We start from the raw sequence: 13,053 nt of genomic DNA, 5'->3' as shown, positions 1-13,053 counted from the left end.
TTTCTTCTAGGTTGTAAAGAACACTAATGATGTGATTCAGATTATCTGCGTGAGAGACTTCCCACACCACATAGTGTGAAGGAAATTAAGGTGCAGCGTGGTTGAATGGTATTCTCAAAGCCATCTAATTCTTTTTTTCTTAAGCCTTCTCATTTTTAAGTTGAAGTCACGTCAGTAGCCCTGCCTAGTGTGCACACTGTCACCCATATAACCGCTTGTTCTTCTTCACACGCTTATGAGGCAGCCATGGGCATGCTTAATCAAGACACCGGTCTCTATAGTGCCCATGACAGAGTCACTATAGCCTTTGCCTAAGCCCCTGGTAAGAAATGACCAATAAGAAGAAGATTCACTTACAGTTACCCTGTAAGCAAAGGCGTGTTACTCTTTTTTTTTTTTTTTTTTGGTTCTGGTTTTGTTTTTTCAAGACATGGTTTCTCTGTGTAATAGCTCTAGCTGTCTTGGAACTTGATTTGTAGACTATGCCAACCTTGAACTCACAGAGATCTGCCTGCTCTGCCTCCTGAGTGCTGGGAATAAAGGTGTGTGCCACCACGCCCAGCTGTGTTACATTAGTTTTTTTTTTTTTTTTTTTTTTTTTTAAAACTTCTTGCCTGGGGCACCTGAATGGTCTAATAAAAAGCTGGGCACCCAATGGCCAGGTAGGAGAAGAATGGGTGGAGCTGGCAGAAGGAACAAGTAGAGAATCTAGGTTCAGAAAGTAAGGAGACAGCCTAGACCCGATGATGTGACAGACTTTGATGATCCCCATGAAAGGCCTCACACACTTTCTATGGAGCAGAGGAGCGATGGGATGGGGATCCTAGGGGGCTTGGGAGAATGGGAGGGAGAGGAAACTGGGATTGATAAGTAAAATAAGATTGTTTCTAATTTAAATTTTAAAATGGAAAAAAAAAGTGAGGAGAGAAAGAGTAGGAGACACCCGCCAGACAGCCAGAGTAGGACAGACCAAGTGAGAGGTAAAAAGCCCCAAAGCAGAAAAGTAGATAAAGAGAGACAGGTTAAATTAAGTTAGAAGAGCTAGCTGGAAATAGTATAAGGCCAAGCATTCATAATTAATAATAAGTTTCCATGTCATGATTTGGGAGCTGGTTGGTCACTCAAAAGAAAGCCTGTTGCAATACCCATGAGTTCTTTTTGAGATAAAAGGTGGTGCTTTTTCTTAAGGTTAAAAATTTATCCTGAGCGCACACATTTGTGTCTGACCGATAAGAAGCTTTGTATGTCTCTGTTCCCTTCGCATGCCTGATCTTCTTCCTAAGAAGCATGTCTAAGAAATTTGCCTTTTCTTTGTAAAGCTTGTGAAGTTGTCAGACACTTCAGAAACTTAGTAGAGGTGGCCCTGGTTTGCTTAAGTTCTTGTATCATCTCTGTCCAGTCAGTCAGTGTGCATCGAATGACTCCTGACGCTAACTGTGCCTTTGACTTCCTCAGCCTATTTACCATAAGTGATTATTGGCAGAGTTTCCAAGTTAAAAACTCTTTTGCTTCTGGTCATCAGGGTAAGAGGGAATAAAGTATGGCAATGTTATTCTCAAGCTTATAGTTTGTGCTATCCCTTGATAATTGTTTTATTGCTCTTAGTTATGCAGAAGGCAGGCTACTGCAGTCCTCCAGGGTCTGTACTGTGTGGCCGTTTTGCAGTTTACAAAGGCCTTAGTCCAAATCTTGGCTGCATAACTTACTAGCAATTTGATTAGGGGGCATTTTGGGTAAGATTAGGGCAGGGTATACTACCAGCCTCTGGCTGTTTAGGAAAATTCTATGTGATAACGAGCATAAAGTGTATAATTGAGTAGAAGAATACAAAGTTTAAAAGTTCATAGACCCACCATTAAGGACTTTTTAAAAATAGGAAACAGAAATAATGTTTTTAAAAATTGTCTTTTGAGGGCTGGGAGTTTACTCAGTGTTTGGAGACTTACTTAACATGTACAGGGTCCTGATCTCACTCAGCACAGGAAAAAGGTAATGTGGGTGGACATATCAGTAGGTAAGTCCAGCAGTTTAAATAATGAAATAAAATAGAAGTCCTAACACATCAAATACAGGAGCAGAAGTGCTATTGCCTGGCATTTTTGTTTAGATAGATGTTTGTGACATTGAATACTAATATTGAGTTTTGGCTAAGTCTAATATTTAATCACATTTCACATTTAAGATTATAAAGTTTAGCTGGGTGTTGGTGGAGCATGCCTTTAATGCCAGCACTCGGGAGGCAGAGGCAGGCAGATCTCTGTGAGTTCGAGGCCAGGCTGGTCTACAGAGTGAGTGCTAGGACAGCCTCCAAAACAATACAGAGAAACCCTGTCTTGAAAAAACAAACAACAACAACAAAAAAGATTATAAAGTTTAAGATGGGTGGTAGGTGTGTATATATGTCTTTAATCCCAGCACTAGGGAGGCAAAGGCAAGCTGATCTCTGAGTTCCAGGCCAGCCTGGACTACACAGTGAGTTACAGGACAGGTTCCAAAGCTGCAGAGAAACCGTGTCTCAAAAAACAAAACAAACAAAAAGATTACAAAATTTAAAGTGGGCATAATTACAGATCCTGCTGAAGTCCTCAGATGGGGATGCTGGGTGATACTCTGGAATCTGATCCAGTAGAGTTGCCAAACTCAAGACTAGTCTGGGCCACATAGGCTAGTATGTGTGTGTGTGGGGGGGGGGACAGGAAGGAAGAGGAGAGAGATCTTTGTGTTGTTTTCACTCAAATGCAATGTCTGTCCTGTACTTTTGGCATTTTGACAAGTACTTTTATCTGTCACAAGGTTAACACTCAGTTTTCAGTTCCAGACTTTTCGTGACCTTTGATAATGATTAAGTCTAAAAATAGGCAGTGCTAATGCATTTTCATGTTTCTTCTTTTTGTGTAGTGTCTCCCTGTGGTTCTTAGTTAATGGCCCTTGGGAAGTTGCTTAATTTCAAGTCTACTATCAGTCCCCTATGCCATACTCATTCACTGTGTGCTGTGCTTTTAACTGCTTGAAGGGTCTAGCTTTTTTTTTTTTTTTTTTTTTTTTTCTGGTCTTTGAAAGACAGCTTAGCCCTGCTGTCACTTTGATTTTAGCCCAGCGGCACTGATTTTGAATGTCCAAGTGAGAGAAAAAGCCTCTGCTTTTTAAGCCACTGTGTATTATTACAGCCACTGCAGCCGACATATGATAGCCTGTTTGACTTGTATCTCAAATGTCTTTGCCTGACTCTATACCAAAATTTGTGGTATTTTACTGATAATGAAGTTTGTTAGTAGTAGTAGTATATAATTCATATCAGTAATTGTTTATTGTGAATTATATTGTCTGTCTTATGTTTCTTTAGGCTGCCAAACTTTTTGATGAAGAAGGAAGAAAAAAATTCTTCACACAAGAAATGAATAATATTCTTCTGGAGTAAGTGATTTTATCTTTTTCTTTCTAAACCTGGACTGGAAATAATCTCAGTGGTATGCTTGCCAAGCATTTCTGAGGTCCTAAATTCAATGCCTAACTGAAAGAAAAGAGAACAAACAAAAGCCTTGCAGGCTGCTGAGTCTGTAGTTAGTTAGTTGGTAGAGTGCTTGCTGGAGGCCTGCGTTTGCATAAACCTGGTGTGGTATGGTTCACCTCTGTAATCCCGGCATTTTGGAGGTGAAGAATGAACAGTTGAAGGTCATCGTCAGCTACCTTGTGAGTTCAAGGCCAGCCTGGGCTACTTGATATTCTGTCTTAAGTAAATTAATAGACTAATTAATTAATAGAAAACTTTGCATCGAGTGATTATGTGTATCTCTAATCCCAGCACCAAGAGGCTGAGGGAAGAGAACTACAAGTTTGAGGCTATCTTGGGATATAGTTGAGGGCTGATAAGTTGGCTCGGGTGGAAAATACTTGCTATGCAAGCCTGTTCTTTGTTTGAACCCTAGAACCCAAATAGAAGAAGAGAATCCACCCCCAAAATTATCTCCTGAGCTCCACACACTTGTGGCATGCATTTACCCACACCTGTGTACATCATACAAATAATAATAATAATAATAAGTGGTTGGGGGCCAAGTTCAGCTGGTATAGTTCTTGCCTTTAATTTACAAAGATGTGGATCACATTTCTCAGTCTTACATAAAACTGGGTGAGGTGCTTCATACCTATTTTCCCAGCACTGCATAGAGGGGAGGAAGACCAGGAAAGTAAGGTCATCCTCGCAAATAATACTAAGGTATGGAGTTATAGATTAGCCTTGGCTATATGAGACTTTTTCTCAAAAGAAAAAGAAAAAAGGAAAAAAGCTATCTACATGCACACAGTTGACCTATGAAAATCAGTGGCTCAATGGATAAGGTTCTTACCAACAAATCTGACCAAATCTGATGACTTTGAGTTTGATCCCTGGGACCCACATGGTTGAAAGAGAGAACCAAGTCTTCAATGTGTCCTTTGACCTCCTTAGGTACTCCATGGTACCATATATGTGCACACACATACATGCACAATCATACATAATTTTTTTTCCTGGGAGACAGGGTTTTTCAGTGGCTTTGGAGCCTATCTGGCACTTGCTCTGTAGACCAGGCTAGCTTCGAACTCACAGAGATCCTCCTGCCTCTGCCTCCCGAGTGCTTGGACTAAAGGTATGTGCCACCACCACCCAGCCCTCTTAAAAATTCTAATGATCGTGATTTTTGTCTGTGTCCCCCTCCCCTGAAATTATATCTTTATTTTTTATTTTCTTTTTTTGGGGGCGGGTATTAGGGCGATTCAAGACTGTTTCTCTGTGTAGCCTTGGCTGTCACTGTGTAGACCTCAAGCTGGCCTCAAACTCACAGAGATCCACCTGCCTCTGCTTCTTGAGTGCTGGGATTAAATGTATATACCACCACTGCCCAGCTGAAATTAACAATATAGCTTAGAAGTGATTTGATATGGGAGGATTTCCAAAGTGTCCCTGGATAGTTTCCTATGATTATCTGTAATGATTTGGACATGATTTGTTGCCAAGAGTGCCAATTTGTTTTACTTTGTTGTTGTTTTTGTTTTGATACAAGGTCTCACAATGCATCCTCTGCTGACCTGGAGTTTCTGCATAGATCAGGCTAGCCTGGAATTCAGAGCAATCCTTGTCTCTTCTTTCTAAGTAGGATTAATAATGTTCACCACCAAGCCCAACTAAGAGCCCCAATTTGTTATTTTTCTTCAGTAGCAGCTACCAAATACATCTTCCATTTTGATAGATACCTTATTAGTAGTTGCTCTCTGCTGAAATATGGCAGTTATTACAAACTTTACTGCTCTATTTTTAAAAGATAATAATCCAACTAAATGAGAATAAAGGCCAACAAACCAAACTTTTTGGTCAAGTTAACAAGCTTTTTTTTTTTTTTTTTTTTCCTGTGAGTCAGTGCTATCTCCCTAAAGACAGGTTTTGAGAAAATAGCATTGAGCATAGAAGAAAGTGGGGCTTACCTAGCCCAAACTGCAAGGCTGGGGGGGGGTGGGTTCCAAGTTTTTGGTTATATGGGAACTTGGTGGAGAATGTTTTGAAATTACTTGTCAGAACCTCTTGTCAGGGTGCAAATCAGGTTATAGGTGTGAGACATGCCAAATTCCAGAGAATGGGTAAAGACATGCTCAAATTTAAGTTTTACAAAAAACTTACTTGACCTTGTAACAAGACGGCTTCTAAACTTAAGATGGAGTTAATGTGGTCCATCAAAAAGAAATAGCTACTAGGCAAAATAAAGATTTGACTATTAGTTTTCTTCCCCCGAAAGAGGAGTGAGAAATAATCACGCACAATGAATTGAGTAAACCAGTAAATACACAGCTGTGTCACAGGTATAATAAGGCAAACAGAAATGAGTAAGTGGCATATGCACACGGCTGGAATACTACTGTGGGGATTGTAGTTCCAGAAACATCTGCGCTTGCTTGCTTCCTTTCTTTCTGCTTTTGTTTTTCAAGACTGCGCTTCTCTGTGTGGTTCTGGCTGTCCTGGAACAACTCACTTTGTACACTAGGCTGGCCTCAAATTCAGAGGTTCACTTGCCTCTGCCTCCCAAATATTATGATTAAGATGTGCACCACCACCTGGCTATGTTCTGGCTCATGTGGTAATATATGAAAGGGTTTTATGTTGTTTACTGTTGCGTGTTGTTTTGTTTTGTTTTGTTTTTGGTCAGCATCGAGTTACAGCTACAAGAAGTGGGACCCGTCATTCGCAGTGGCGTCTACGCCCATCTTGAAGCGTTTGTGCCATGCAATAAGGAAACACTGGTAAAACGCCTAAAGAAGTTACATCTTAATGTCCAGGTAAGTGGGAGAACAACATCCTCATCTTAGCTTTGTAACCAGCAAACAAGGAAATGTTTGCTCAGTCTGCACATGCATAGCTTCATAGTTCTATTGCCTATGTTTAGTAACCATAGGATGTTACTAAAGGTGATTAAGAGCCCTCCTTTAGGGCTGTGGAGATGGCTCAGCCTGGCAAAATTGTCATCCGAATTTCACAAATATATCACAGCGTGAACATGGATGGGCATGCACAGATTAAAGAATATTTACTTAAACAGGTGATAGGTTTAGATGAAAAGTATTGATTTCTAAGTATTGCTTAATTAAGGCACCAATATCTGTTAACAAACACGTCTTTTGAGTTGAAAAGTTATAGTTCTTTCTTGATTCAAAGCAGGTTAATGAACAAAACCTGTCTCATGTTTTGTTGACAACTTCAGACATTGGCAGTTGAACCCAAAATTCCCAATACAGACATGGGTAACTGATAAAATGGAACTACAAGTAAAGACACTTTTTAGTTTTGGTTTGTTTTTTTTTGGGGGGGGGGGGAGACAGGCCTCACTGTGTGGTCTTGGCTGGCCTTGAGTTCACTATGTACATACAGCAGGTTGATGTCAAACTCACAGAGATCCACCATATCCCAGAAAAACACCATTTTGTGTAGTAGAAAACACTTTTTTTTTCCTTTTTGAGAAGGTATTCTGTTCTAGACTAGCCCAAATACAGCAGTTTTTACATTTGGGTGCTGGGATTGTAGACCTTCACCATCTTACCTATTTTTGTTTGTGGGTTGTTGTCCCTACCTCCACCCCACCCCCAACAGGGTTTCTCTGTCTAATAGCCCTGGCTGTCCTGGAAATACCATGTTAGACAATATTTCAGGTCTATAATTAATATGTGAGATTTCACCTATTGAAGTTCTGGTTGTAGAGTAAGTTTTGTTAGGATATTTGAAAAAAAGAAAAAAACCTTCAAATATATTTTCCCCCCTTAGGATGATCGTTTAAGAGAACCTCTGCAGAAATTGAAGCTGGCTGTAAGCAGTGTCATGCCTGAACAGCTGTTCAAATACCAGGAGGACTGCCAGGCTCGCAGTCAAGCCAAGTGTGCCAAGTATGTACGTCTGCTCTGTCTCAGGGGTCAGTTCTGTTAGAGCAGCCTGGCCTCAAGCTCACAAATCCACCAGCCTCTGCCTCCCCAGTACCAGGATTAAAGATGTGGACGACCACTGCCGGCTTAGTTAATGTCCTTAAGTAGTCGTCATTCTCTAGAAACCACGCTTACCATTGAAATGATGTGACTGAACATTTTTAAGTGATGTGTCACTTTCCACTCAGCAGCTTTGTTTGGTTAGTGTATGGATGTGAACATGAGAGCCACAGCAGCCTAATGGGGTGTGTCCTAATAGCAGCGGCTAGGCTGTTTCAGCAGAGTGACCCAGGTTGCAGGCTAGCCGAGGCTTCACACCGAGACCCTACTGCTGGTTAGGCATTTCACATGGACAAATATGACTAAGCTGGGCTGAGGACAAAGAAATTGATCTAAAGGATGAGCATTTGTACCTCTGTATTACAGTTCAGAGGCCTTATTTACTCATCTGGTTTGAGATTTACCATATTATGTGGAAATACAGCTCCCTGTTTATTCTGTTTTGAGTAAATATTTGGCTGAGCAACTGACAAATTTAAGGACCATATGGTTGTGAATTCTGGGTTAAAACTTGGCTTCATAAAGTGTTACTCGTTTTTTAGGTTGCAAGCAGATGAAGAACGGGAAAAAAATGGATCTGAAGATGATGATGATGAGAAGCCAGGGAAACGAGTCATAGGCCCACGAAAGAAATTCCACTGGGATGATACCATTAGGTAAGCGTTGTTAGTCATTCTTCATTTTTAGGCAAAGATACAAGAAAAATCCACAGAAGTGGAGGATTAGATCAGAAGCAACCAAAGATTAGTGTCTAAGAAAACATATTCAAGACATGTACTCCGTTGAAATGGCCTCAGGGTGTTGGTGCTTCGGTCTTCATATAACACAGTTTGTCAGCTGTGCTAATAGTGGAGTGATGTCATTCTGGTTGCATAAGGGCAATTGTCTGCTTATGGTACCCCAGGGAGACAACTATCCCTTTCAATCTTTGCTCACGTAAAGGTACCAAAGGCCATTGTTTCATGGTAAGGGTTGATTGTAATGCAGTAAATTACCAATGTTAGAATTTACTTCTCTTATCATTGTCTGAATAATTTAGTTATTATTCTTTATTCCCACCAATTTGTTTGCCTCACAGTCTTACTCTAAAATAGTTTTACAATTCACATTTCTGTGTCAATCTTATTTTTAATTTGTTCAGAACTTTGTTATGTAACCTGGTTGAGATCAAATTGGGATGCTATGAATTAGAGCCAAATAAAAGCCAGTCTGCTGAGGATTATCTCAAGTCCTTCATGGAGACAGAAGTGAAGCCACTGTGGCCTAAAGGCTGGATGCAGGCCAGGTGAGACACGGGCCTTCCTAGACTTTATTCCTTCCTAGACTTACTGTGTTTGCTTGTTTGCTGTCACTAAAGATGTGTTTGCACACAAACACACATCACATTGATTCTGCTAAGAACTTATGTGTTGGGAGGTGTTACATGGGAGGGTTTGGGGGAAGGAAAAATTATTTAAAATATGAACTTACATGTTCAGTATTCTATTAATAAATTAAGAGACCTTAAACTAACTAAATAAATAATAAAAACGTGTGTGCGCGTGCCTGCATGTAGAGTATTTCAGATCAACATTTAACAAAACAAGCCTTGTGGAGCCAGAAATAAGATAGGTATAACGATGTTTTTGGGTTTTGGTGGGGGGGGGGGGGCTTGGTGGTTTTTTGAGACAGGGCTTCCCTGTAACTTTGGAGGCTGTCCTGGAACTAGGTCTTGTAGACAAGGCTGGTCTTGAACTCACAGAGATCTGCCTGCCTCTGCCTCCCAAGAGCTGGAATTAAAGCGTGCGCCACCAACACCCCGCTCTTGTGTTTGTTTTTAATTCAAACTTACTTTCCTTTGCCCTTTTTTTTTTTTTTTTTTTTTTTTTTCTTTTTTGCTTCTGAGGTTAGTGCTAGGGAAAGAGATGGGAGATGATGGTTATAAACTTGAGGGCTTTTTAGCAGATAGAAAGGAAGCCCATGGTTAATGTAGAACAGAAACTAGATGTGGGGGCACACGCTTGTGACTAGCACTCTAGCACTGCTGTGAATATCCGCAGGGTTGCAGGTTTGAGGCCAGCGTGTACTAGAGAATTCCAGGTCAGCTTGGCCTGTGTTGTAAAATCCATCTTCAGAAACAAAATTTCTGGTCATGGTGGTGCATGCCTCTAATCTCAGTGCATGGGCAGCAGAGGCAAGCAGATCTTTGTGAATTCAAAGCCAGCCAGGTTTACCTAGACCATGGAGCCTTAACTCAGATCTACTTGTCTCCGCTTCTTGAGTACTGGGATTAAAGTCATGTGCCACCATGCCTGGCTAGAGGAATTTTAAGAGAATTTAAAAAAAAAAACAAAAAACAAAAAAAAAACTTCTCTATCAACCTATCATCCATAAAGTAACAGAAACAACCTTTTCTGTTGATTTGTTAAAAGTTGTAAATGCATAGAAATGATATAAACCTTTTCATGAAATACTTCATTGGATAAAGTTGTTAACTACTTTTGCTTGGTAAAACAAAAATCAAATTATGAATGATCTTGAATTCAAGGTCAGCCTGAGCTATAATACTTAGTTTGAGGCTAGTTTGAGCCACACAGCAAAACCCTGCATGCACTTAACCATGTTACCTACAAAAAGAACTTTTGTTTTTCTCATTCTTCCAGAATGCTCTTTAAGGAAAGCCGGAGTGTACATAATCATCTTACTTCTGCTCCGTGAGTAAATACTGACTCCAGATTTCTTCTATGTGTTGTTATTCATGTTAGGAGGTTTTTGTTTTGTTTTTTGATTTTTATTTTGGGTTTTTTTTTTTTTTTTTTTTTTTTAACCATGGCTGTCCTGAAACTCAAGAGATCCACCTGCCTCTGCCTCCCAGGTTCTGGGATTAAAGGTGTGCGCCACCACTGCCTGGCTTATGTTTTGGTTTTAAGAAACAAAAATCTTGCTAAATTGCTCATTGACCTAGGTAAGACTTTTAGGTCATCTCTAAAAGGCTGCCACCCTCTTTTGTGTTTGATTTGTTTTTCTGTTGTTTTGACTGCTGACTTTGAAGTCATTGGGTTTCTGCTGTAGGGGCCATGCAGCTGGGAGCTCAGTCGTGCCCCTTTGTTCCTACCGTCTGCATGGGTACCTGCCTTGGGTGAGCTGAGCTCACAGGGCACTTCCATACTTCCATATATGTTCCTCCCCTGCCTTGCTCAAGCTTACAGTCTTCCTTCTCTACACAACTGGCTATAGGAAAAATGTAAAGCAGGTCTCTAGATCTGCGGGATGGTTCAGTAGATAAAAGCATTTGCCATATATGTCTGAATCGGGGCCCTGGAACCATGGTGAAAGGACCTCCGAGTGACCCTACCTCTGCTTCTCAAGTGTGCTCGGGTCATGAGTACATGCCACTGTCTTTGACTCCCCCGGTGCTGGGCATTGAGCCCAGGGTTTACATGCCAGACAAGTGTTCTGCCATTGAGCTACATCCTTGTCCTCTCTTTGGCTTTTTAAAAATAGTTCCATTGGCACTACTACCTTTGTGTTTTGTTTTGTTATTATTAGGGTTCTTGTTTTCTCTTGTTTTGTTCCTTATCAGAAAATAGGACAGGTAAATATGGTTGTCTTAATGCTCTAATGGCTTCCTCCCAAAAAGGCATAGAAAATTACTGTTGCCTTCCCCAAACTCCATGTTGCCAGGTGTTTCATGCTGGTTCATAAATGTAGGTCAGGATGACCTCAAACTTACAAAGCTTCCTTCTTGCCTTTTACTAAATTAAATTAGGTAATTTGTTATCATTCTAACAATTTTTGATTTTTTGCAATTAAAAATAATTTTCAACAAAACCTTTTAAGTTTTTTCTTCAGCAAAATGTCATTAATAACCCATTGCCCTGATTTGAGCATGGCAGACCTTGAAGCTGTTTCTACAAATCAATCTGTTGAAATGAATTTCCTTAGGCTAACCTGTTTTGAGTAATTTTTTGTTTTATATATGGTTTTTATTTTTTTCCTATCTATATTATTTTAGTAATTATTTGGCCTTTTAGTCAATCTAAACTAGAAAAATATTGCTGACTCCCCATGAGAGCTGAGTAGTTTGTTCCTTCAAAGAGTTTTCCAGATAATGAAAACAATTAGGGTAGCCTGCTTTAATTCCTAACATATAACTGTTTCTGAAATGACCTTCATTTTAATCTTTTATCTTAGGGCAAAGAAAAAGGTGATTCCTGCATCAAAACCCAAAGTCAAGGTAAGAGTCCAGCACATTTGTAGTTGGCCCTGATGGTGAGTGTTGGCAGAGTTTTGGAGAAAAGAGCATGTGATGTTTATCGAAGATTAATAGGTGTTATGCTAAGTTGCTTGTTTTCAACTTCATAAAAGCCCATTTGAGAAGTAGATTGTTCTGGAGCTGTGGGGTTTTGCACTCATAAGTTCACATAGAAATATTGGATAAAATGTAGCCAATATTTTTTAAATACATAATTGAATAGTTGGGCATGGTTACATACCTGACTCCCGTGAGGCAGAAGCCAGCAGATCTCTAAGTTCAAGGTCAGCCAGGGCTACACAGATAAACTCTGCCCCTCACCACCACCACCAAGAAAATAGCTAGAATTGTACATACAAAGATGAAATTCCAAAGTCAGCGAGGAACTACCTTGTTGATGGTCTATTGCTGAGCCTTCATTGTCCTTGGAGAGACTACCCGTCACATTATGCTTTCTTTTCAATGTCTTCTCAGAATAGTGGGTTTCTTGGGGGTTAGTACATCAGAAAGAGAAAAGGCCCTGAAAGAATAGCCTCTTTAGTTAATGACAGGGAAAGGAGCAGAGAGAAGTCTGTCTTGGCCATGGTTTCTAGATTGGAGAAAGACAGTCCTACCTGAAAATGCCCCCTTTGTTAGGGGTTTAATTTGCATGACTTGCATAAGATGACTGAGTAATTTACTGATTTAGCAGTGACCCAGGGCAGCAGGCAAAAACAGATTCTACACCATATAATGTCCCACATCTGAATCTTACCTATTTATAGTACAAGTCAAACATGCAAGCTGTAGGTTTATCTTAAACTGAGCATATACTCAGCATGCCAGAGGCCCTGGGCATAATCCCAGTACCACAAAAAAGCCCCCAAAACAGCAGACAAAAAACAACAAACGCATGCTATCTACTCTCTGAAATACAGAATGTGTAAGAGGATTTATTAGTACAGGTTAGAGTCAGTGGACATCACAAACAATTAAATCCACCACACATAGGTAGTAGATTTGCTAGTTCAGAACATAAAGTACCTGGGCTTGTGTGGTGATACATACATATAATTTCAGTACTCTGGAGCCAAAGGCAGAAGAATTTCAAGTTTGAGGCCAGGCTAAAACATAACTCCAGGCCACTCAGGGATTACATAGACCCTGTCTCAACCTGTTCCTACCTGCAAGAAAAAGGAACATAAAATAATTTTAGCACTGCTTACGAGAAGCTGGATTATGAGCCTTCCTCTATTCTTGTATTCTTTAGCCTAGAACAAGTCTTCTTTTACTGCTAAAATTAATATTTGATGTGGGAAAGGTACTCAAAACATCCCTAA

General features: G+C 40.2%; 1 protein-coding gene across 2 annotated transcripts in view; it reads left to right on the top strand.

Moving 5' to 3' along the window:
• The window catches only part of Ubn2 (ubinuclein 2), a 63,237-nt gene that overhangs the window by 27,721 nt on the left and 22,463 nt on the right, over positions 1-13,053 (top strand). For both annotated transcript variants that reach the window (XM_051174738.1, XM_051174739.1), the window contains exons 7-13: positions 3,344-3,414; positions 6,177-6,306; positions 7,286-7,404; positions 8,043-8,156; positions 8,642-8,785; positions 10,143-10,193; positions 11,674-11,716. In XM_051174738.1, coding sequence (XP_051030695.1) covers positions 3,344-3,414; positions 6,177-6,306; positions 7,286-7,404; positions 8,043-8,156; positions 8,642-8,785; positions 10,143-10,193; positions 11,674-11,716 — 672 coding nt within the window. The remainder of the gene's footprint in view (positions 1-3,343; positions 3,415-6,176; positions 6,307-7,285; positions 7,405-8,042; positions 8,157-8,641; positions 8,786-10,142; positions 10,194-11,673; positions 11,717-13,053) is intronic.

This window comes from Phodopus roborovskii, unplaced genomic scaffold (genome assembly GCF_943737965.1).
Source record: "Phodopus roborovskii unplaced genomic scaffold, PHOROB, whole genome shotgun sequence".
Lineage (NCBI taxonomy): Eukaryota > Metazoa > Chordata > Mammalia > Rodentia > Cricetidae > Phodopus > Phodopus roborovskii.
The sequence above is the reverse complement of the archived record's forward strand: the minus strand, read 5'-3'. Positions and strand labels throughout refer to the sequence as shown.